The following is a 23,558-nucleotide window of genomic DNA, read 5'->3' on the forward strand; positions in this document are numbered from 1 at the left end:
TCTAATAGCCTCATCTTACGTGCATGATGAGACCACTCCTACAAGTGTTCTCCACTGTGTATGCCCTAAGTGCCATTTTCATGCTTCCATGCTTCCCTATAACACATGCTCACCCATTTTCATGCTTCCCAAGTCTATTTTCTGGCTTCCCCCATAGTACACGCTCAATATATTGCTATCAAAAGCTCACTTACTCAATATATCGCTATCAAAAGTTGTATGCAATATTTGTAGGCAACAAGATCATGGTGGCACACGAACAAACTTTTAAGTGCCCATTTACTTTCTTAATATAGGGCTATCAAAAGCTCGCTTGTGTATATGCAATATCTATAGGCAACAAGATCCTGGTGGCACAAGAACAAACTTTCAAGTGCCCATTTTCTTGCTTCATTGAGATATAGCTTTCGGCATTTTCTTGCTCCAACTGAGAGAGCTCGGCTCAAGGCATTTTATTTGTCAATTTTCTTGCCCAACTGAGATCAACTGAGAGTGCATTGCACTTTGCACCCGATAAGAGTGTACATTTATTCAATTTATACACTGGGTTTATTAAATAGTTTCACTTTACAACAATATCCAAATATGCTTCAGTCTGAACTAGATTGCATCATATAATTGAAAGGAAATCTTGTCAAATATGCTAAACTTGTAAAACTTCATGAATTTATACCATGTTTCACAAAATTACATTCAGATTTTAAGAATTTCATTAAATTTCCATAGAACCCTAATCAAGAGAAAATAATTTCAATACAACTTGGTGTGAAGTGTAAGTATATGCTAAACTAGTTCAAACTTCAAACAGAAACAGTGATTCCTACCCTTAGAATTTGTGGCAGAGGTTACTGTGGATCTATCCTTGTATAATAGTATGACTGCCCAAAGGCTAGATACTACCTTTGATTCCACTGGCACATTATCTCATTGAAAACATCTGGTGCATAACACAGGATATTAATCCCAGATGAAACACAAGAATACCAAAATTTTCAGAGAAGGCAGCATGTAGCAAAAATTATCAAATCAACAATGTTGAAGCACATATGCAACCATTGCAGGTACGCTCACCATTATCAGGTTTCTTCAAGCAGTACCTCATGTAGGTGCAGCTATTGCAGGTACACTACTTCAGGTCAGTTAACTAATAAACTTCAGTACAGCCACAAATGGAAGAAACACATTTGATCTAAGTAAAACACTCGGTAGCCTATGTCTCCATCAAACTCAAGCAAGCATACCAGGGGAGTACTTGTTTATGCCACATCTGGGGGAGAACCACCAGGAACCAACTGTATGGGCCAAACAAAAAGCGTAATAACGTTAGAGATCGCAGGTAGCATCAAACTTACCGAACCATTCTTTACAGGAAGTATCTGATCAAGATTTCTTACAATGGCTATATTGTTGCCATTTAGGAGTATCTGATCAAGCTTTGTTATGCGACGGCCTTCAGCAGTGTATTCACTGGAAAACAACCAGAAGATCACAAAACAAGAAACATTATACTACAATTCCATAATGAACATATACATATGCTAAATATGCAAGTGAAGAAACTACCAAATATCAGTCTGATTTTGCTGAGTGAGTTCCTAGATCCTACATTAATTTGGAAGGGTGATAGTGGTAACTTCATATTCAGCTAAAATAGGAAGAAGTACCACTACTACTGTCCAGCATTTTGTTATGGGACTAGTGAATCATTGCACATCAACAGATCATATGGATATAGTCATGGTATATATTCAGGAAGTAAACATAACACAAACTCTAAAACACTGCTCACTTGAAAACTTCTGCAAGATGCTCCAACAGTATCTTAAGCCCTTGTACAACCATGTATTATATTGCATGCCATTATACAGCAATCATCTAAAGCTTTTGCGAAACACCTCTGATTTTAAGTAGTTACAACATCCACTGATCCACATGCGCCTTCTCCAATCTACTAAGATGCTGAATATGAGCATTTCTAGCACTAATTCAGGTATAATAGAAGACTGCAAAATTTGCAAAAAATATGGTAACACAACAACACCTATAAGAACTAGTACAAAACTAATGCAACAATTGCGAAGAGCTAGCATGACATTCATGATGTGTCAGCGTAACACTCACTAATGGAAAACTACTATCGCATGACCAACTCTCTCCCTCTTATCATTCTATCCTATATCGATTGCTACAGATATGGAGTACTCCCTCCGTTCCATATTATAAGACTTTTTGGGTTTGCCTAGATTCATCCATGTCTCAATGTATATGTTTTGTATAAGTGTCTAGATTCATTAACACACAAATGAATCTAGACAAGTTCAGAAAGTCTTATAATGTGGAACGGAGGGAATAGATAACAACATTAATTATGCCAAAAAAACAGCTTGATTCCCTGCTGCAATATATGGAAATAAAATTCCCAAACAGGACAACACTAACTACAGGGGTGAACAGGTTACTGCACCACAAAACCTGCAAAACAGTGTGCTGCATCCACTGTTGCAGCTTCTCTGGAATCAAGTTTTAATGTGAACTGATCTTAGACTGGATAAATTAGTGATCGTGTTATAAGTACTAAACAACAAATAAAATCTTGAGCTATACCAAAGTATAATATTGAGATTAGAAGATGGCATACTTCTTTAACTTCATGAAATCAAGTTTTTTTGTGAATTTAAAATTGAAGCACACAATGGGTTAACAATCATGTGAGATACCACAAAGATGAAAAATAGTTTGAGCTATACCACCTATGCTGATTGGTAGCATAACAATTCATGCTATATGAAATCTGTGTGAGATGGGATGGAGAAAAATGACCAGTACAAGGCTAATTCCAATGTGTGCCGGTTATCATAAACTCAAATAAAGTTTTCTAAATTTTATTGCTAGTTCCACTATCAGCACAGTGATACAGCAATGTCAGACACTAAGCTAAACTAATCTGTAACCTAATCCGAAAAAACCAAAAACACCATACGATCGTGAGATAACATAAAAGAACTGGTGCCAAAAGATCCAAAAGAAACGGAGTAAATTCAAGGGTAGGGCGATTTTCCACATACTACTCAGTGACGTCCTCGAGCACCATGTTGACGTACACATCGAACCCACAGAGAGTGCCCACGAGCTCCTTGTCACCCTTCATGATCACCCAGATCTTGGACCCGATGCACCGGTCAATCAGCTCTGCTCGAACCAACGCCCGCAAAAACACACAGGAACAGCCGAGACTAACAGGTCAAACCCAAGGCAAGAGAAATCCGGGAGCAAACCTAGCAAGGCTTAGCCCCCTACGGGATTGGGAAACAAGGGCAAGCTTCTTCCGGCGCACCTGAGGGGAGAAGCTGGGAGGGGTTGTTCTGGGACATGGTGACGGGTCCCCTCTCCGGCGGATATCGAGGTGGAAGGGCGGCGCGCGGCGACGGCGGAAGAAGATGAGCGGCGGCGGAGGCGGAGGCGGAGGCGGAGGGGATCCCAACTGGCCCGAACACTGCGCCCTAGCCGACCCGGCGACTCCACCCACAAGACGTATCCTCCGCCGTCCGATCGATCAATCAACCGTAGATGTATAAAAGCCCCAGACTATTCTTTTTTTAACGCTTTTGAGAGCATTTTAAAGCACCAAATAAAATGAACCCAAGAGCCGAAAGAGCTAAAGGTCAGCCCAATTTCTGATAAGATTTTTAGTGCGGCTTACTCATTCCAAAGAAACATTATTTGGGCCTAATTTTAAAAAATTAGAATTAGGCCCAACTCAAATATATTACGTTTGTTGGGCTCTCTGATTTTTAGTGCCAAGTGAATGACGAATTTATTAAAAAATAAATATATTTTTTGTTTGAAAAAACTATAAAATTGAAATTCCATCTTCTGGACGAAATATATAAAATGTTCACTAGTTATGCTATATATTTAACATGCATACGTCCGATTATAGCTAGCGGTGCTTACTATATTTACCGGTGCCCCCCTTAACGTCCAACCACATGCAAAATGTTTTCAGTGATGAGCAGCAAGAGAGAAGGGGTGATTTTGCAGTTGGCTGACTAAAACACCACTAGTAAGAGCATGGCTAATAATATAGCCAACAAGCTGGCTATAAAACTCTTTTTAGTATTTTTATAGCTCACTCATATAATGGTTAGCTCTTTATTTTTAATGCAGGACCCACATGTCTATCTCACATGCTGTCTTGGTTCTTGTGCTTGAGCTGGCTATAAGCTTATAGCTAGCTTCTCCTTTTTCTCCTCCCTTCTCTCTTCTACGTCAGTATTTAGCTGGCTTATAGCCTGCTATTATACTTGCTCCAAGGCATATTTGCGGATATCGTCGAGCTCAAGGACGTTTTATATATATCTAAGTGTTAAGAGTCTAGTTTTACCCTTTTAAAAAAAACTATTTTTTTAACTTTTATAAAGAAAATATAAATAAAAATTTCAAAGAATGACATCCGAGGTCATGGTGACGCCGCGTGTTGCTAGTGGTGGGCCATGTGGCCCACTCGTCTCGCAGGGCCCACTGATAGCTCAACCCAGATGGACGGCCACTGAGATATGGCCAGAGCGACACCTGAGCAGAGCCCAGCCAGTCACATCCGCCCATGGCTTAGCCCCACACCGACGAGCTCCTGTCCTCCCTCCACTACACCACGCGGCCAGCCGCCCATCGAGCTCCCGCCGCGTGTGCCCGTCGCCTTCGCGCTGCGCCATTAAACAATCGGGCTGGAGCTAACAGCTGCGCGCCCGAGCCCTCTCGTCCCACTCCTACGTGTCCCGCTGCCCTGGCCTGGCCCCCGGCAGGTGGAGGTGGAGGTGGAGATCAAGAACCGCCGGTGCTCGTTCGCCCCAGTGCCTCGACACTCTTCTTGGATCGGGGAGCCGAGCGGGGCAGATCAAGATTTGGGCTGCGGGCGGGCGGGCGGGCGGAGGTGGTGAGGGTGAGGAGGAGGAGGGGGCGCGATGGAGAAGGAGAAGAAGATGGAGGTGGAGAAGGTCAGGGTGGAGGCGACGCGGCGGTGGGTGATCGGGGTCGGGTTCTGGGTGCAGGGGTTCCGGCTGTTCCCGTGGCTGGGCGTCAACTTCTTCCTCAAGGACGGCATGGGCGTCGCCGCCTCCTCGCTGCAGATCCTCCAGGCCTCGGCCAACCTGCCCATGGTCGCCAAGCCGCTCCTCGGCCTCCTCTCCGACGCCGTCCCCATCCGCGGCTACCGGCGCCTCCCCTACGTCGCCATCGGCGGTATGCTCTCTCTCTTTCCCTCCCTTCCCTGGATTGCCTTCCTCCAGATCCAGAATTCGCCTCACAAATCTTGCTTTGCCCGGAATCAGATTTGGTTGCGCATTTGTGATACAATGCATTACGGTGCAGCAGTGTAGTGTAGGAATATGCAGTGGTATCTCACTTTGCTCCGTCATTAGCATTAATCGTGGCAATGGCCATGCTGCTTAGTATGGAGAGTCTTTTCTTGCATTTGTTTTGGAGCCCGCATCTTATGGCGCAGCTGGCGACAATTGCATCACAGCAAAGGATATGCTTTGATGCTCATGTGCTTGTCCTCTTGATCCTTCTCACCTACCTTTTGTTATGGTTTACTTTTCCTTTTTGTGATTAGCATTAGTATCTGTCATCTTTTCCCGGATTAGCCTTTCACAGAATAACTTTCGTCTAATGTTGCACCAAATTTCCTCTCATGCTAGTGCCACGAATTCACAAAGCAACAAGTAAGTAGTCCCTTGCCAACCAGCTCACGCATGAATCTTTTATGTACTTTCGACGTGGCTTCTGCCGTCCTTTTTAACTTTTAACCCTTTTAAAAGGCAGTGTCATGATGAAATTCTTCAAGGATTAATGGATAGTGAACCGTCTCACTCCAGCATCACATAACTTAAGACTCTAAATTTCCTAGCAGAAAAGATAGCATAAGAGGTGCTTAAGAGGCGGGAAAAAAAATGAAGATATACATTTTTTTAGTCTCATTTTGCATGTATATGCATACCGACTCTAATTTGCAAAACTATAGATGTGCTGCGGGATGAGATGTGGTGCCACGCCGCCGATCCCTGTGTCTATTCCACAGGAGAGGGTCAGGCTGGTGCCATGGGGTGGTTGCGCGGCACTGGCTGGCGGCAGTGGCAGGCAATGGCAGGGGCAGGCTGGTGCTGCGCAGTGGTAGCGCGGCACTGCAATGGCACTCGATGGGAGCACGGTATCACCACGGTGCCATGTCGCCAGGGTGCAGATGTATATCTAACTTTTTCTTGTGTGTGTATATACTTGTAAAACCGACAAAAAAATGTATATTTTAAAATCTTTATCCTTAAGAGGCACAGTTGTGAAATTTCAGGGACCTATGTGGCATCTTAAGCAATGAACAGATGGCATAAATCGCTCAACCGAGCAGGGATGGACATAATTGACAGGATCATGTCTATGAACGTTATGATTTTAATCTAATAAGCACACCATAAGACACATGACGTAGTTTGGAAATGCTTCCTGTGCATTACGCTACTTTTGCAAAAATATTAGACTATGATACAAACCTGACATGTTATTGCTATTGATGCAGCTCTCTTGCAGGCGATTTCATGGTTAGCAATTGCCCTCTGGCCAGCTATTTCTCTTCCAGTTCTTACCATTTTTCTCCTCTTGAGCAACTTTGGTGCGTCCATATGTGAGGTTGCCAATGATGCCATTGTAGCAGAAGCTGGGAAGCAAACGACCTCATCCTCAGGGTCAGGTCAGCTTCAATCCTTTGCTTGGATGTTTGGTTCATCTGCTGGTGCTTTAGGAAATCTTGTTGGTGGCATTGCTCTCAGCTACTTTTCTCCAAAAATCATGTTTCTCTTTTTTGCGATCCTTCTCGTGCTCCAGTTCTGCACTACTGTGGCTATACCTGAAAGCTCCCTCCAACTCCCAAAGCCAGACACTAATCTATCAGCTCTCTCCAGCATCCGTAAGCAAATCAAAGAGCTGTCATGTGCGCTGTGCATGCCTGAGATATTTTGGTCTGTCATATGGTTTTCAGTGTCCTATGCTGTCATACCATTTCTACTTGGGACCATGTTCTTCTATCAGACTGAAGTTTTAAGACTTGACTCATCAGTTATCGGTCTGTCCAAGGTTTTTGGACAAGTAGCTCTGTTAGCTTGGAGCGTGGCATACAATAAATACTTCAAAACAACACCTGCACGGAAGGTCCTATCGGCTCTGCAGTTTCTTACAGCTCTCATAATGCTGTCAGATGTGCTATTTGTCCAGGGTGTATACAGAAACTTCGGAATACCAGATTCCATGTACACAATTGTGTTCTCAGGGCTGTTGGAGGGTCTAATGTTGTTCAAGGTGCTGCCCTTCAGTGTTCTTGTTGCAAAACTTTGCCCTTCAGGGTGTGAGGGATCGGTTATGGCTTTTGTCATGTCTGCGCTTGCCCTCGCAACTATAATCAGTGGCTATCTTGGGGTTGCACTTGCTGAATTCATGGGAGTATCTGGAGGTGATTTCTCAGCATTGCCTACTTGCCTGTTAATTGAAGCTGCATGCACAGTGCTGCCACTTTGTATCTCCTCATTGATAAAAGAAAGGAGAGAAAAGGAGAAGAAAGAAGAATAGAATTCATCTATAGGATTCGATGAGGTTGGATTGGTGCTTGTTATACTTTACCAGTTTACTCTCATCTTTGGAGCCATATGGAGTTGTCGATAGTTCAGTTTGAAGATTTGAACATAGCTCATGGAAACAATATAGAAGGGTAGGTCCCTCGAGAGGTTTTCAGTGTTTATCGAGAATTATGTTCAACGTAAAGGGCATATATGTACCTATATTTGTGTTACCATTTTTCTATAGATCAAGTATTATTTCTGTAACTAGTATTAGTATTCTTTTTTGTATGTTATTTTGTTTTTGTAGATCAAACAATACAGTCATGTTCTGTGCCTCTTACAAGAGTTTTGCATTCCTACCTTGTGCCCATGTGACCAACTGAAATGGGCATGTTTCTTTATGATGGGCCTCAGTTATTGGAAATCTACGATATTCTAGTGTAGTGAAACTTAAAGGTAAAAATAATAGATAAAAAATTATGCATATATTATTAAATTTGCTAGTGTTTATACAATAAAACCAATCAAAACACGGCGAACAATCCATGGGACATTTATTGCTGATGTTCAAAATGCAATCAGCCTTCGTTGCTAAGTACCTGGAAATCAGCACCGATTGGCAGATGGTCACTAGGATGGTGAAAATTGGGTAGCCCTCCCTGGACATCGGCTGAATCCCCTTGTGGTATACGAAGTAGGCTGGTAGGTTTTATTGAACTGCCGTCCGACAAAAATATGTAATCCAGTGTTCCTGTAAAACCAGGAGTGCAGTTGGTGAACTCTGGCTCCCCTCCATTCGCAGCATAAAGGCTGCGTAATTTGATCGCCGGGGCTTCGTCCGTAGATTCAGAGTTAGCTGTTACGAGGTAGTTGTATACCTGGAAATGACAGTGACATATTAGAGAGGTGGAACATCATGTTGTAAGGTCATCTGTAACACAGTCTGATGTAAATACAAAACAGTATGTGATGCTTTCGAAAGTCTGTAAAGTTTTAAAGAACATACATAGCAAACGCAGAGCATACCATGTCACCGGGAGTTGAGTTGAAGTCACCAGCAATTATTACTGAAGGTTTACAGTCAAATTTATTCGAGATAAGTTTCTCAAACTGAGAAACTCTTGAAAGAAGATACTTTGCTTGAGCCAATTTTACATCGATCCATTCAGGATCCCTACAGAATCAGAAAAATATGAGCAGGGGATTCAATGCAGATATATAAATAAAACAGAGAGATGGCTTAAAAAATATTAGAGATTTCTGGCACTTTTACTTGCCAATATATATGAGTGTTCGCCATAATTAAAATGTGATCACAAGGGTCGTTAAGCTTGAAAGCAGCAAGTAAACCAACACAGTCACGCTTCAATCTGAAACGTGGATCATTTGGATCTCCATGCTTGTTATTATCCGTCTTCTTGCTTGCTTCTGAAAAAGGAATATTGCCGAATTAACTTGTGTAAAGCATCATACTAGCCAACTCAAACTCATGCACCAGATGTAAAATAAGTACAGCACGCAGTTGGGCAAATGTGTGCCCTCGCTATAGCATTGTAATGATAAAGGTCCAAAGATAGAATCATAATAGTGAAGGCCAAAAGAATCTGTGTGCTTCATGAGCTGGGATTTTAAGTTTGAATGTCTGTCTACTTCTTTTTCCAAGATATGGCAAGGTAGTTTGTATGTTTTAACTTGTAAGTCGTTTAGCCCAGTTCACAACTTTAACCATCACCTCTCACGAAAGAAGTACCACAATGATTCACAGGATAGTATCAAGTTGAGCAGCTGATCCATTACCTTCCGTTGGTGAAGAATTATTTGATGTAACAGTATTTACATGATCAGTATGAACATATTTTTCCACTAAATCGTTGTAATGGATTGCTTCCTTCTGGACTAGTTCCATGCTACAAAGTAAGAATGGCCCAAAAAGGGGGATACTGAAAAGTTAGTTTGCAACTCAATCAAAATATTTGTAAATACTTTATCTTTCTTTTTTTTTTCTCATTGGCACCACTTGTTTGAATTTTGAAACAATATACATACCTTTTTGGTTTATAGAATATCCCACATCCATCCCGTTTGTCCCCAGATCGTTGAATGTAAATACTTGAATATCCAGAATTCTCCATGTTTTTCCTGTAGAAAGTTTCATACTCATCCAACTCCTGTGCAAACCACAAGTCCACAATGAAAATAAGTCATAAAAATGTTCTAAACTCCACATTAATATAGGTCATGCCTAAATTTGAAACAATACAGCCATATGAAGTAATATGTAATGTTCCCAATGTTCGCTCATGAATGAATAGAAGAGTAATTAATTTGTGTTCAGCATAATGGAGGAAAACTATTATTTTTTAAAACATTATAATAGCCAAAACTATCTACTACCCTTATGTCCATTATGTTCTGTTTTGAAAAAGGAACATTGTGTATCAGGTTACAATCTGTTATGTTGATAACTTGAAATGATCCCTTTATGCCAGAGGTTAGATCATAGACAAGGCAATCAATGTTACAGTTTTTCTATTCATTTCTTTCTTGGATGATACTTTTCAATCCATTAAACAAAAATTTGAGCATGTTACATAAAGCCTAGATAGAACCAAATAAGACATAATAGGATGAGAAAATCTAAAAAATATCATTGACAAACATCTAAGTCTAAGAAATGTCATTGACGAATGTTAGTTCTAAGAAATGTTATCGTATAAACGAATTTGTCTGAGAAATATCATCGCCGTTAAGGTTCCGTCCATTTCTGCCATTAAATATACCGTTCATACTATAGCACTTCATGTAGAAAAGTTAACGGAACCTTAACGGCGATAGCATTTCTTAGACAAATTTGTTTGTACAATGGCAATTTATAGAACTCTGATTTGTCAATAGCATTTCTTAGAATTAAGTTTTTGTCAATGGTATTTGTTAGATTTTCTCTAATAGGATCTAAAAAAAGTTCACATCATATATATTACTTACAAGGCATGACCACATAACAAAAAGGAGTTGCTTGAAACATCACAACTAAGTCCAACCTGTATGCACATGAGGTCAGCTTCGAAGCTCTTGAGTTCTGATAGAACAGCTTTAGACCGAGCTTTCCACCTGTTTCCAAAACATGAGGGGAAGCATATGGTCCACAAAAGAGTAGGGACTAGAATGGAAATGGAAATTGTATACAGCCACAAAACTAAACAAGCACGCTGATGCATCAATGGTTTGATACTTTTAAGGTGAATGAGCATATTTTGCTCTGTATTGGTCCTACAGATTCTGAGAATGGAGCCCAAGTCTGTCCCATAATATAAATACAAACAGCATATCGGAAAGCTTGCTATTGGTAGAACCTGAAACTACTCCATATTAACCTTTGTGTGCAGAATGTAAAGCATGCTTTAACTTGTACTATGATAGTTAATTCATAGAAATATACTTAGGTTAAAAAAAAGCAATTGGCTTGTAAGTGGTTAGCAATAAAGTTTTGGTTAATGCAATCTTCTGAGCCTTCCTTCAGGGCATCATATTCAAGCAGGCATCATATTTGCTTTGTCAATTAGTATATTCCATTATTACAAGCCGAATTGCATTCCACACATAATAATAATCAGACCATATAAGATTTTCACAGCTGTACATATAATTTGGTGTTGCAGAAGAACAATCTTATACTCTGTTATTGCATTGACATGAATCATGAGTATTATTGTAAAGAACTTCCACACATATATATGCTTTTAGAAGGAGAGATTGGGGTGACAGTGTGCGCTACATCCATCTCCCCTCACCTTAGGTCTCTTGTGGCAATATATATGGACATGTGTGTTTATATGTATGATCTTCTGTGAAAAAATATATATAATTAATCTCATGTAGATGTAGGCATGCATATGACTTTAAGATATTTATGTAACTTATTACTTCTATAGTAAATTATGTGGCATTCGCCGCAGTGCGTGGCCACTGCTCTAGTGCTTAGTAGTATCATTGAAGCGGCCGCAAGAATATATTACTAACACCCAAGAAAATGTTAGGAAGAAGCTAGTAAGCCAAGAGCTTACTTGAGACAGGCAGATGGGGAATGCGGGAAAAATGCACTCTTCACATAAACCTGCAACACAGATCAAATAGTCTTTCCTCTCTCAATACTGTAATCCTCATCGTCACCCAAAAAAGAAAATGTACAGAACCACAAGCAACCCAACAGAACAAAACGCAGCATGACAGCCTACCTGGGCCAAGATATTGTAGGAAACCAGCCGGAACTGGTACCCTGCTGCCCCTGTAACCCAAACATTAGAATTTAGAACTATGAATACGAATTACACCTGGCACCGCGAGATTTGCAGGTAACACTGGCAATCACCAAGCAACTTCGTAATTTCGTATTAGCTTCTTATTAAGATTGAGACCTGCATCCGATTCGGGTCGCGCCGTGGGGAGAGGGGCGAAGCTGGGCTGCGCCTGGGTGCCCATCCGCCGTTTGCAAATCCTGAACCGCATTCATTACAACAGAGAAGAGAAGAGGTACAAGGAGGTGAAGGGATTCTGAATCTGGGAATAGCACGTGCTCACGGGACGAAGGGGAGGCGGCGGCGGCAGCCGCCGGGAATAGGGGAGCTGGGACGGAGGCGGAAGAGAGGGAGAGACGCCGCCCGGGCTGTCTGGAGCTTTAGCATCGGTGGACTCCTTGGGCTCTTGTGCACCGGCGGAACAGGCGCATCTGCGCGGCGAGGAGATGGCCGCGCCGCCGCCTGCTGCTGTACGTGTACGGCTCTGGCTCCACCGCTCAAGCGTTTTGATTCAAACCTGACAGCTGGGCCCGACCTGTCGGCGGGATGCGTCTGTATTGGGATATGGAACTTCAATCAGATTATGTTTTCGTCTGTATTTCTAACTCTAGATTTCACGTGAAATAGTATAACCTCTTTTCAGACTGTTTTGGGGGAAAATACGAGAGCTCCCTTTCAGAAACGGAGATGGTGACAAATTGTATATCAATCTATCAATAAAACTTTAGATGAAAAGGTAAAAGCGTTCCATAAGCCATAACAACCGAAAAAGAGACTAAGGCCCCGTTCCCGTTCGTTAGGTGTGAGGGGTGGATTAGTTATCCGGTTGGAAAACGTATTAATAAATTAGTACATAAGTAATTAATTATTAATTATTAAAAATATAAACTAGATTAATATGATTTTTTTAAAACAACTTTTCTATAGAAAATTTTCGCAAAAAATACACCGTTTAGCAATTCGGGAAGTGTGCATGTGGAAAGAGAAGGAGATAAATAACTAGCGTAGGCAGCCGAACGCGGCTTAAGGCCACGTTCAGCTTGGCTTGTTTTGAGGTAAGTTATCCGGCGCGAAAACGTAGTAATAGATTAGTATATAATTAATTATTAACTATAAATTATCAAAAATTAAAAAATAGATTAGTATGGTATTTTAAAGCAACTTTTCTATAAAAAAACCACAAAAAACACATCGTTTAGCAGTTCGGGAAGCGTGCGCGTGGAAAACGAAAGAATCTAGATATGTAAACACGACCTAAGCCAACAGCATAACAAATCATTAGCCGAGAAGTCTGTTGTCGTCTCCAAGACTCTAATTAGCTCATCATATCATCCTAGGACAAGTGCAGGCAGAAGATCATCATCGCACGAGATAGATAACCTACGCTCTGCATGACACATAGAGCAAGTCATCATGCAGACTCGCAAAATCTGTTTCTTTTGCCTTCATGTCATCTAGTGTCATTGCCGCTTGTCTTTTAACCCCGTGAAGATCTCCAGAAACTCTTGGGTGCCCTAAGTTGGGACGGACCGAGAGCTCAATTATTGTCGGGGCATGGAGAAGTCATGATCCAGTTGTGGTGGCACAACGTAGATCAAGGTCATCCAAACATGGTGGTGGAGTGGAATGGAGTAGCAAATGGAAGGAGCGCAGAGGGTAGCGACAGCACAATTTTATAGTGACATTTGTTAGCTTTCACTGACTAATGGCAAATTTAACTGTGTGAGACATGCAATTATTAAGCATATTTTTGTATAGTATGTTTGCAATATGAAAATGAAATGAGATTGAACTCATTCTATATTTTGTGGTTTCTTGGTATTTATCTATCATTTACTTGTATTTACATATTTTATACCATGTTGACATGCATCACCAAAAAGGAAAAGGTCAAGAGATTTATGATGAGACAAATTAAGTAATTATTGTGTTGCTAGTTTGTGACAAACTAGCTTTATGGGACTAACCTCTCTCCATGAGCTAGTGAATATGTTTCTCTCCAACTTAATATGAACGAAGATAGCGATATATTCTTTGAAGATGGATCCTAACCACGATGAGGAAACACAAGAAGATCAAGCTATACGTATCATTCTTTCTCTTCATCTACATATTGACATATATACGATCTCCGTGTTATTGTTACATTTATATGAGACAAATATTTATTTAAACTTTACCTTATTTAGTTTCTTTTACATTATGAACATGGAGATCATGAAGTTATGAGTTTATCTTTGTTGCATGCCTTCCATATATTTATAGGATAATCCCCCATTGACCAGCTTTAATTATGCATACACTCACCTCTAAAACATGTACGCATATATTTAGGGGAAAATCCTATACATTTGTTATTCATGTTCTAGATCCATGTTATAAGTGTACACTTTATTCTAGATCTTTACTTTTGAGCATACATGTGAGTATCACACTTGCGGTGTTAATGGATACCCAACAATCTTTTTCATATCGTAGATATGCAATCGATGATCATCATATACAGGATGGCGACTTATTTATTAGGACTAATATTTTCATTGGAGTTGTGCAAATAAATAGTAGATCCTGTCATGATGAGGCTAATGGATGACACCATGGAATGATGGTCAGCTAGCTAAAGATATTGTCATGTTGACTAGGATGAAGTCAAGTTTTTGATAAGAAGAATGTCTTGACAAAGGTTGATCGAGACCCCGGTAAAAAGATGGTTCACTCGTATGGTCACAAGTGTTTGTCTTATCTCAAGTATTGACCTTGCTATGAATGAAGCAAGGCAAAGGCATAATAAAGCTAAGAATGTTTTTTAGTTTTTTTCAGGTCTTAGATTTTGGTGAAAGATCGAATTGCAGACGTCATACTATCAGAAGGGGTCTACGATGTGAGCATGCGGGTGATCTTGTGTCATTTTAGTTTAGTTGCACTTAGTGACATACTGACATTGTCTAACCAATTGTGGTGAGTCTTTTCTCAAGTCTAGCTAGTACAAAGAGTGAGGTAAGTATATCCAATAAGAATGAGTGGTCTCTCATGGGTATATCCACTTGAGTGTCCTTTAGACTCTGAGCCCTTCATCCTTGTGAAATGTTGTGATTCTTGGACATATGGTTCATGTGTAGGATAACCCTTTGAATAAGCTTCTAGAGGATCCACTGTGTGCCACTAAGTTTGTCAACGGTCTATAATATACTACTAAATTCGTCGCATTCTATAATTTTTCATCTGCCTAACTTTTACAATATACTACTGTTGTCCATATAGTCTCTTTTAGTACTGTACAATTTTGTCCTAATGATCCAAATACCCCTCAAACAAAAACATCCACAATTTAGATAAAATTCCAAAATATCCTATTTTAAGTTTTTGACCAAATTTTGTTACAATCTTATGTTTACAATTTGATATTTCAAAATTTGTGTCCACGTTTTAGAAGTTTTATTCTAGGGATATTTTGGTCATTTGGAAAAACTTTACGGTACTAGCAAAGAGTTAAGGGACAATGATGGTATATTGTAGAAGTTAAGCAAAGATGATGGTAAATTTGGAACGTGACTAAGTCAATGGCATATTATAGATCGGTGACAAACTCGGTGGCACACAGTCGATTCTCTCATAAGCTTTGCATAGAGTAGAATGTCGAATTCTAACACCTGAGCCATGAGATATCATCGTTTCACATACCATTGTTCATGCTGAAAACTGACTTGTGGTGGACCACCTAGTCAACTATAGTCAGACCACTATTTGTTTGGCTTGGAGAAGGGGGTGCTAGTGGGAGCGGCACCTCAACATCCATTGGACTGGGAGCACATTTAATGCACCTCAATGGTTATTTCTTCAACAGTTTGGAAGACCATTAGTCGGACTAGCCTCTCCATGGTGGTCAGACCAACAATGCTTAGAGTTGGGAATTTTTCCCCGAACGACTAGTTTTGGTGGTAGGGGTATAAATACCCCCTACCAACAACAATGAGGCCCTCTTGGCACTTCATTGATATCTTGAGTCTTTGAAAGAACTCTCATACGTTTGTGTACTTAGGTTATCAAGTGAGGTGATGGAGTGAATTGAGTCAATCCAAGTGCATTGCTTCATTGTTAGAGCTAGTGTGCCACTTGATCATCCTCAATCAGCATCATAGACTTGTTACTCTTGGAGGTTGCGACCAACGAATTTTTATTATTTTATGAACCTTTATTATCTTTTAATTTTAAAACTAAAATCTTCCAAAACTTATTTCTAGATGTGAACCTTTTAATCACGCCACCCAGCCAAGCATGGCTAAATAACACTGCCATGGCAGTCTGGATGGCGTGGTAGGGTTATTTGGCCACGCCAGGTGGGATGTCATCATTGCCATGGCTAAAAGGTTTAGATCTAGATAGATCTATAAGTTTTGCTTGAGTTTAGTTTTAAAATTAAAAAGAGGTTCATAAAATATAAATAATTTGACACCAACTAGACAGCTTGGAGGAGTTTTTCATGTGATCTCTGCAAAGGGGATTGTGGAGGAGGCTTGATGATTGATTATTAGTGCCTCAAATTTCATCATCTCTGGAGTGGAGGGAGAACAATCCCTAGTGACCGAGGCTTGGGTGGACCATTTTAGAACTGGCACTTATCTTGCCCATCTCTTGACCAAGAGATTTGGAGGCTTGGTGGTTTGTGCGGTAAAATTGGACTCACCTAAATGCATACTAGTAAACTGATAAGTTTTTGAACCTTGTGTGAAAAATCATTTATCATTTAGCTCATTTACTTTGTTATATTTACTTTGAGCAAGTTTACATACTATACATGTTATTTGTGCTAATATCACCGTAGGCTTGCAAACCTCGACAAAGGCTAGCTTCTTGGTATACTTAGTTAAGACTAGTTGATTTAGATTTTGAATCGTGCAAAAGCATTTGGATTTACACTTCCATATATAAATAGATTTAGCTAAAAGTTTCTAAAACCATCTATTCAACCCTCTTATCATCGATCTCCTTGATCCTATATATGTACAAGTGGTGGTTGGGAGCGGAGAAGACACATGAAGCCACACATGCTTGCGTTTGAGGCGAGCCAACCACAACCCAACATATCCTAAAAAAAATAGGGTGGCCTCAGAAGCCCACGCTTAGTTTCCATTGGATTAGGCTAAAAATGTCCATAAATTAATGTGTTAACGATCCATCGAAGCAACACTTTGAGTTTACCCTAGAAATAATTTATGGCTTTGTAATTTACACTTGTATTGACCCAATTACAAGGCTTTCAAGAAGGCCCCAAATTGGAGTGTCTTATCTTATAATTCATCAAATCACCTGTGATTTAGGTCAGGTTTGTTTATGTTGGACTAAGCTAACTTTTTTTTTTGTTTTTAGGGTTCTTTTGGTAAACAAACACAGGATGTGAAAAAACATACTACAAAAATAAGAATAAAATAGTAATAAACGTGGAAAATATAGTGTCAGAGCATGAGCTCGTCGAGTGGAGGACCGTGGGACCCCCTTTGTGAGTTCGGCGCAGGGGTGCTATTTAGGGCCCGAAAGCCTATCAAGATGAACAGATGAAAAAAGAGAGATCGAGGAGGGTCGGGCCCCTCTCGATGCACGCAAAGGAGTTATACAAGTTCAGACTGCCGCGAGGCGTAATACCCTACTCTTGTTGTTTGTCAACTATGAGAGCAAAGTTACAAGCTTATGTGTGAATGTTTTACTTGTCTTCTGTTCTCACCCGGGCCTCCTCTTCGCGTTGGCCAAGGTCTCCTTTTATATCATAAGGGGACACCACAGGGACCATGGTTTTTTTCCACCTACGGCTTGCAGGGGCATTCTTCTCGGGACTGCCGTAGAGGCTGCAATTAGTCAACATGCTTCCTCATGTCGCCATGCTATCATCACTCGGGCCCACCATCTAGTGGGTGGATGAGGGGGCAACCTCTTGGACCTAGCGGTCCGAACGGGGGGTCACTCCTCTCACATGATCGCCTTATGCATTTAATGTGACAACGATCGCGGGAGAGACAGGCCATCCTTGCGATGATAGAGCCGTCATTGCACAGTCAGCGAGGGCCTGACATCCCCCTGCTTTTTCCGGAGAGAGGCATGGGCGGGAGTGGGTGGGAGGCGTGTGCTTGTAGCTGCATTAAACGAGGCGTGGCGCGTGCCAGGCGCCCTTCCATCACCATAAATGTGGTGGTTGGGCGCGAGGGACGCACTGCGCCCGCACGCGTGGTGGGGCCCGCGTGCGCTGCCCGCCGCGGAGGTTAAGGGCGGCCCGACCCCTCCAATGCTCGATCGTCAGGTAGCCTTTCGGGCCCGATCCCTAGGGGGCACGTGGATTCCTAGGGCCCGACCCCTTTTTTCAGGGGTTCAAACACGTGGGCCCACGGAGCCACGCACCATACATAGGGGATACCCCGGGCGCATTATCCGACATAGAGAATTTTAAAACATATGAAAACATGAAGACAATGTGTTTGGAACGTAGGAATTGATCAAATATAGCCACATAGGAATCATATTAGGTGTAAACTTACCATGCTACTCCCTAATATCATTTTTCTCTATTTTGTTTGTCCCAAAATAAATTTACTTTAAGTAATCATTGCATCGGAGTGTTTGAAAGTATAAAAAAGCATTGGAATTCGAGTAATCATTGTATCTCAGTTCGTGGAAATAGTGAATCAATGCATTGGATGTGGAAGAAGTATTCCTAGATGACTATTGCATTGAAATTTGATAAAATAAAGATATTTTTGTTTCTTATTAATATGTATGACATGAGTAAAACAAAAAGAAGAGAAAGTACTATTGTGTTACTGCAATATCAACTCCAAACGCCCGCACTGTCCCGTGGAAACAAACCAACAAACAGACCTGAATCTAACCTTCGCAATTATACATCGGTCAATGTGTAATTTCCTCCCCACAAAATTAAATTTCCAAACAATTCAAAAGTTTTGATTCATCGCTAAACCTGTTTAGAGCCATTTAGAATGGCAATGATAAATAAAAAAAGTTTTGGTGGCAAAAGTTTTGATACTGTATTTTTACAAGTTGGTATTTAGAGGCACGTAAAAGTTGTCTTTTTTGGCGAAAGTGAGAGGTGGTCCGCGTCCTTATACACTTTTTAATGAAATTTGCTACTCTAGACTGCCAAATGCTAAATGCGAATTTATCATTTTCTTACCCTACTGTTTAGATCTATTTTATCAAAAGTACTTCAAAATGACAAAACATTTGCCATTTTAAAAGATCTAAACACGCCCTAAACTAGAGCAACAAAACAAACTAGCCATTCTGCTATAATCAGACTGGGCGGCACGGGAAGGTCAAACAAACCAAAAGAAAAAGGGTTAATTGATTCCATGCCACTGTAAATATGGCTATTTAAAAAAATGTCACTACAATTCACGTATTCGGGTGGGTGCCACCACAATTTTTTAAAATCAGATCCATGCCACTGCCGTGACTTTTCCGTCCATCTCACACTTCCTTCCGTTTTCTTCCGTCCGACTCGTCACCACCTCCGGTAAGACGTCAGCTGCGGAGGCGAAGACGACGACGGAGCCGACGGCTCCAGCAGCGGGGTCGGTGACCGGCGGAATGGGCGGGGGGCTTGGACAGGAGCACGAAGAGCGTCGTGAGCGCGGATATCCCGGCCGGCGAGGAGGAAGCTGACGACGATGTCGCGAAGGAACTTGTCCTCCGCGGCGCCATGCGCGTCTCCGGCCGAGGCCATGAACCGGGACAGGAGGTCGTGGCTGTTCCCGACGCCCAGCTTCTGGCGCTCCTGGATCATCGCCGCCGCGAGCCCATTGATGAGCCTGATGGCCTTCTTGATCTCCCTCTTGGACCCGATGTTAAGCAGGCGCTTCATCTTCCACAGCAACGGCGACGCCGCGGCGCCCCGCATGGCGGAGAGCCGCGAGGTGGTGTCGAACGCGTCGGCTAGCTAGCTCCGACACGAGCATGTCCCGGTCGAGGCAGCCCGAGTCCAGGCCAAAGGAGATCTTGCAGATGGTGTCGAAGGCGAACCTGTTGGAATCACTCCCTCTCTTCTGTAGTGTTTATCACAAACACTCACGTATTTTTTACTTGAGTCACACACACGAGTGAACAGATGGCACAAGCTAGAAATGCTTTTGGTTGATGCAGCCACCTTGCTCTTGTCGTTTTCCAGTCATTATATAGACTGATGTACATGCAAGAAGTTACAACGAACTAGCCAATCACCTGGCCAAAACTCACGCACCACGATTCCCACTAAGTGCTAATGACCAGGTAAACTAATTACATACATGCAAAATTAACTACCAACTTCTAGCATGCAGCCATGCACACACGTGAAACTTTGCTTGCAAGTTTCTACTCCTCCTGGGCGTCGGACAGCGCCGGCATGAGCCGCGTCTCCACCTCCTGGCAGGGGCGGGCCCAGCTATAATTCAAGGGTATTCAGACGTATACCCAAGATTTTTGCGAAAAAATACATATATACTGTGTATACCTATATGTATTCAATAGAATAAAAGAAAAAACATATTTAAGCCTAAACAGGCCAAAATTCGGCTTATTGGGCCTCTTTCTCCATTTAGCCCATTTCTCGCTCAGCCCATGGCCCTTCTAAAAAAACCCTAATGTTCCCACTGGGGGGAAAGGGGGCCGGTGGCTTCATCTGGTCCCGAGCGCCGAGCCGCCGATTCCCCCCTTGCGTTGTGTGTGCTGGCGGCGGCGACTGGAGAGGTTGCGGGAGACGGGGCGAGCCGCCGAGCCGGCGTCCGTGGAGGTCGCGCCGTCACGAGGAGAGGAGGGAGGCCGGCAGGCGGCGACGGAGGAAGCCGAGGCGCAGGCGAGCGCGCGGGCGCGGGGCGCCGAGGCGGAGCCGTAGAGGCACGGGTGGCGGGCGACGCGTGTGTGGCGGGCGCGCGAGCGCGGGGCGGAGCCGCGGAGGCGCGGTTGGCGGCCGGTGCTGGCGCGCTCCCCCCACGCGCGATGCTACGGTGCTGCGTTGCCGACTTGCCGGTGGGCTAGGCGGGGCGACCGGCGACGGCGAGGCGGGCACTCCGGGCAGGCGGAGGCGACGACGGGCGACGGGCGACGGCAAGCTTCCGCGCCTCAGTGAGGGCGGAGGCCAGAGGCGCGACCGGCGGGCTCGCGCCTCGCGGAGTCGCGGGCACGCGGTGCTGCGTGGCTGGGCGACCGGCGACTCGGCGACAGCAAGCTTGGGCGGGTGGCGCACGGCAGGCCGGCAGGGGCAGTCGTTAGTCGAACAGGCGCGCAGGTGGTCCACGGGCGCCGGCGCTCGGCCCGACGACCGGCGGTTGGCGAGCCGCGAGTGGGACTGCTCGCGGCGGCAGCCGGCAGCGCTGTCCGGAACTACCTCAATGGCTCAACGTCGGCGAGGTTGTCCTTCCACTCTTCCAGCGGACCAGCGACTCAGTGGGCAGGCTGCAGCAGACAGCAGTAGTCTCTAGACACTAGACAGTTAGAGCTTTGAACTTTGAAGTATGATTGAATGATTGATTGTCAATTTAATTTTGTGGATTGTCAATTTGTTATTTCACAATAATTGAAGTATGATCGATTTATTGAATGATTGGTTTTGTTTTCACTTTAGATCTTAAGATGAAAAGGAGGAGGGGGCCTGCGGTTGATGTGAAGGATTTTTTGCAAAGAAATGCTTCAAAGAAGACAACTCAAAATGAAGTTGAAGATGTTCGAGGTGAAAATCAAGGTGAGGAGAATCTCAGTAGCAATCCTTGGGTCAATGAGAGTCATCATGGAGCGTCGTAAAGTTGTCCTCTAAATGGTAAGAATTGTACTCATTTCATTATTGTTTATGTTTCACATGTTATCTATATGTTGAATAATTTTGTGATGTTATCAATTCGATGAAATATGACTTTAGGTTCAATTTGACATTTTGTGTTATATATGATATATATAGTATGATCATTTAGTTTTTGATGTTATACGTGTCAAGTAGTAGGATTTTGGGTAAAAAAAATTTTTTTTCCACCATATCATTTCGAATACCCAATGTCTAAATCCTGCTCCCGCCACTGCCCCCTGGGCGATGATCTTGAACGCGTAGGACCGCACGGAGACGCTACCGAGCTCGAGGCTGGCCATCTTCCGCTGGTGGCGCCACATGTCGCCGTCGACGTTGAAGATGCCGCCGCCGAGCAGGTCGCCGAGGAGCGCGGCGAAGGGCTTCCCCTTGGGGAAGTTGTCGAAGCGGGTCTTGAGCATGTACTCGACGTTGGCCATGACGGTGCAGCCGAGGACGTGGACATGGACGGTGCCCATCGGCGAGCGGCGGAGCAGTGCGCGTACCAGTCGCCGAGGTTGGTGAAGTCCCTCCTCCACGACCCGATCAGGTAGGCCGGCACACATGGCAGCTGCACCACGGCCACCGCCGGAGCAGTAGGAGCACGACACCGAGCGCCGCCATGCACAGCGCGCACCCAAAGAACACGAGCCCCGCGCACCGCGCGCCCGACGGCAGCTCCACCAGGGCGTCCATGGCGGATCCGTTACACATTCCACGGCAGTTCCTGTCCAAGCACCCCGCCCATTCCGCCGGTCACGACTCCGCTGCCGGAGCCGTCGGCTCCGTCTTCGCCTCTGCGCTGCCGTCTTGCCGGAGGCGGTGACGAGTCCGATGGAGGAGGAGACAGAAGAAAACGGAAAGAAGAAGGCAGATGGATGAAAAAGTGACGGTAGTGGTATGGATCAAATTTCGAAAAATTACGGTGGCATCCACCCGAATACGTGAATTGTAATGATATTTTTCTAAATAGTCATATTTATAATGATATGAAACTAATTAACCCAAAGAAAAAACACTGGCCGTCTACGCCTCTAACCACCGGAGTCCGTACCGCGCTACAGCGCCTAACGAAACGGACGCAGACCACACCAGACGAGACGATACAGCCACCCACCACGACAATTCGAAATCAAAAACCGGCGCTCGCTGCGGCGACACTCGGACACTCCCCCACGATCCACCCATCCGCCGCGCGGCCGCGGACACCACACACGCACGACGAGCAAACCCTACCCCGCCGCGCGCGCGCCGTCGAGGGCGCGACGCGAGGCCGGGTTTTTCGCCGTGGTGGTCGTCGTGCGGCGTGGGCGGCAAAAGCGGACGCGGTGCGATGTGTCGCCGGGCCCGCGCGCGCGCGCGCTGCGCCGCTCCGCTGTGCGGTCGCGGTCTCGGTCTCGGTCACGGTCAGGATCGCCTGCTGCCCGTGCCACCCTCTGCCTCGTGCCTCCACATGCGGACAAGTCGCGGGGGAGTTTTTCGATCGGCACGAGCAGCTACAGGCGCCTGCCCCCCCGGCAGCTGACTGCTCCGCTGGATTTTGTGCTGGGAGGTGGGCCCTCACCCAGCCCGGCGCATCTGCCAGCCATCAATTATCCTCTCTTCGTCTCGACTCACGTCACCTACAGGATCTTATGTTTTCACCCCCATCCTACCCGTGCGACTGTGCAGGCTAGTACTGGTACCACTGTACTGCCCCTACGAGTGCAGGAGTACTCCTACTCGAGTGTGCCGCTGCCAATGCCAATATCCCCTTGTTTTACTGGCGTGAACAGTACATGAAATGACACTCCTCAAATCAAGAATTCAAGATGGTGAATTATACGCTCATATAAAATCGTACTA

At 43.9% G+C, this 23,558-nt stretch overlaps 3 protein-coding genes, 1 long non-coding RNA gene and 1 pseudogene across 4 annotated transcripts; 2 read left to right on the forward strand and 3 right to left on the reverse strand.

Annotated features, from left to right (window-relative positions):
* Window positions 1-970: 970 nt before the first annotated feature.
* Window positions 971-3,550, reverse strand: LOC102714457 (sm-like protein LSM5). The gene is made up of 4 exons (XM_006654289.3): window positions 3,335-3,550; window positions 3,066-3,189; window positions 1,395-1,467; window positions 971-1,292 (listed from the first exon to the last, which is right to left on the reverse strand). Exons 1-4 carry the CDS (start codon window positions 3,369-3,371, stop codon window positions 1,257-1,259), a joined length of 270 nt encoding a protein of 89 aa, XP_006654352.1. The 5' UTR covers window positions 3,372-3,550; the 3' UTR covers window positions 971-1,256.
* Window positions 3,551-4,628: 1,078 nt separating this feature from the next.
* On the forward strand, window positions 4,629-7,860 carry LOC102714831 (probable folate-biopterin transporter 7). The gene is made up of 2 exons (XM_006654290.3): window positions 4,629-5,238; window positions 6,569-7,860. The coding sequence occupies exons 1-2, from the start codon at window positions 4,962-4,964 to the stop codon at window positions 7,609-7,611; spliced, it is 1,320 nt and encodes a 439-aa protein (XP_006654353.1). The 5' UTR covers window positions 4,629-4,961; the 3' UTR covers window positions 7,612-7,860.
* Window positions 7,861-8,073: 213 nt separating this feature from the next.
* LOC102715112 (carbon catabolite repressor protein 4 homolog 4) lies at window positions 8,074-12,427 on the reverse strand. The gene is made up of 10 exons (XM_015837792.2): window positions 12,180-12,427; window positions 12,017-12,096; window positions 11,837-11,886; window positions 11,666-11,715; window positions 10,643-10,712; window positions 9,648-9,769; window positions 9,399-9,508; window positions 8,879-9,029; window positions 8,628-8,775; window positions 8,074-8,479 (listed from the first exon to the last, which is right to left on the reverse strand). The coding sequence occupies exons 1-10, from the start codon at window positions 12,281-12,283 to the stop codon at window positions 8,180-8,182; spliced, it is 1,185 nt and encodes a 394-aa protein (XP_015693278.2). The 5' UTR covers window positions 12,284-12,427; the 3' UTR covers window positions 8,074-8,179.
* Window positions 12,428-18,949: 6,522 nt separating this feature from the next.
* On the reverse strand, window positions 18,950-22,452 carry LOC121054436 (annotated as a pseudogene).
* LOC107304234 lies at window positions 20,532-22,311 on the forward strand. Its single transcript, XR_001550269.2, has 3 exons — window positions 20,532-21,388; window positions 21,501-21,692; window positions 21,978-22,311. It is a non-coding gene; the product is annotated as an uncharacterized LOC107304234 (long non-coding RNA).
* Window positions 22,453-23,558: the final 1,106 nt, after the last annotated feature.

The sequence above is a fragment of the Oryza brachyantha genome, chromosome 5 (assembly GCF_000231095.2).
Source record: "Oryza brachyantha chromosome 5, ObraRS2, whole genome shotgun sequence".
Classification (NCBI taxonomy): Eukaryota; Viridiplantae; Streptophyta; class Magnoliopsida; order Poales; family Poaceae; genus Oryza; species Oryza brachyantha.

Excerpts from the sequence above, each read along its gene's own strand:
- LOC102714831 (XM_006654290.3), top strand. The coding sequence starts at position 4,962 with ATGGAGAAGGAGAAGAAGATGGAGGTGGAGAAGGTCAGGGTGGAGGCG. Across the intron at positions 5,239-6,568 it reads CCCCTACGTCGCCATCGGCG|CTCTCTTGCAGGCGATTTCA; the intron begins GTATGCTCTCTC and ends CTATTGATGCAG.
- LOC102715112 (XM_015837792.2), bottom strand. The coding sequence starts at position 12,283 with ATGCTAAAGCTCCAGACAGCCCGGGCGGCGTCTCTCCCTCTCTTCCGC. Across the intron at positions 11,716-11,836 it reads CCTACAATATCTTGGCCCAG|GTTTATGTGAAGAGTGCATT; the intron begins GTAGGCTGTCAT and ends TCTGTGTTGCAG. Across the intron at positions 8,480-8,627 it reads ACTCAACTCCCGGTGACATG|GTATACAACTACCTCGTAAC; the intron begins GTATGCTCTGCG and ends TGTCATTTCCAG.
- LOC102714457 (XM_006654289.3), bottom strand. The coding sequence starts at position 3,371 with ATGTCCCAGAACAACCCCTCCCAGCTTCTCCCCTCAG. Across the intron at positions 1,468-3,065 it reads CTCGAGGACGTCACTGAGTA|TGAATACACTGCTGAAGGCC; the intron begins GTATGTGGAAAA and ends GTTGTTTTCCAG. Across the intron at positions 1,293-1,394 it reads ATGGCAACAATATAGCCATT|TTGGTTCCTGGTGGTTCTCC; the intron begins GTAAGAAATCTT and ends TGGCCCATACAG.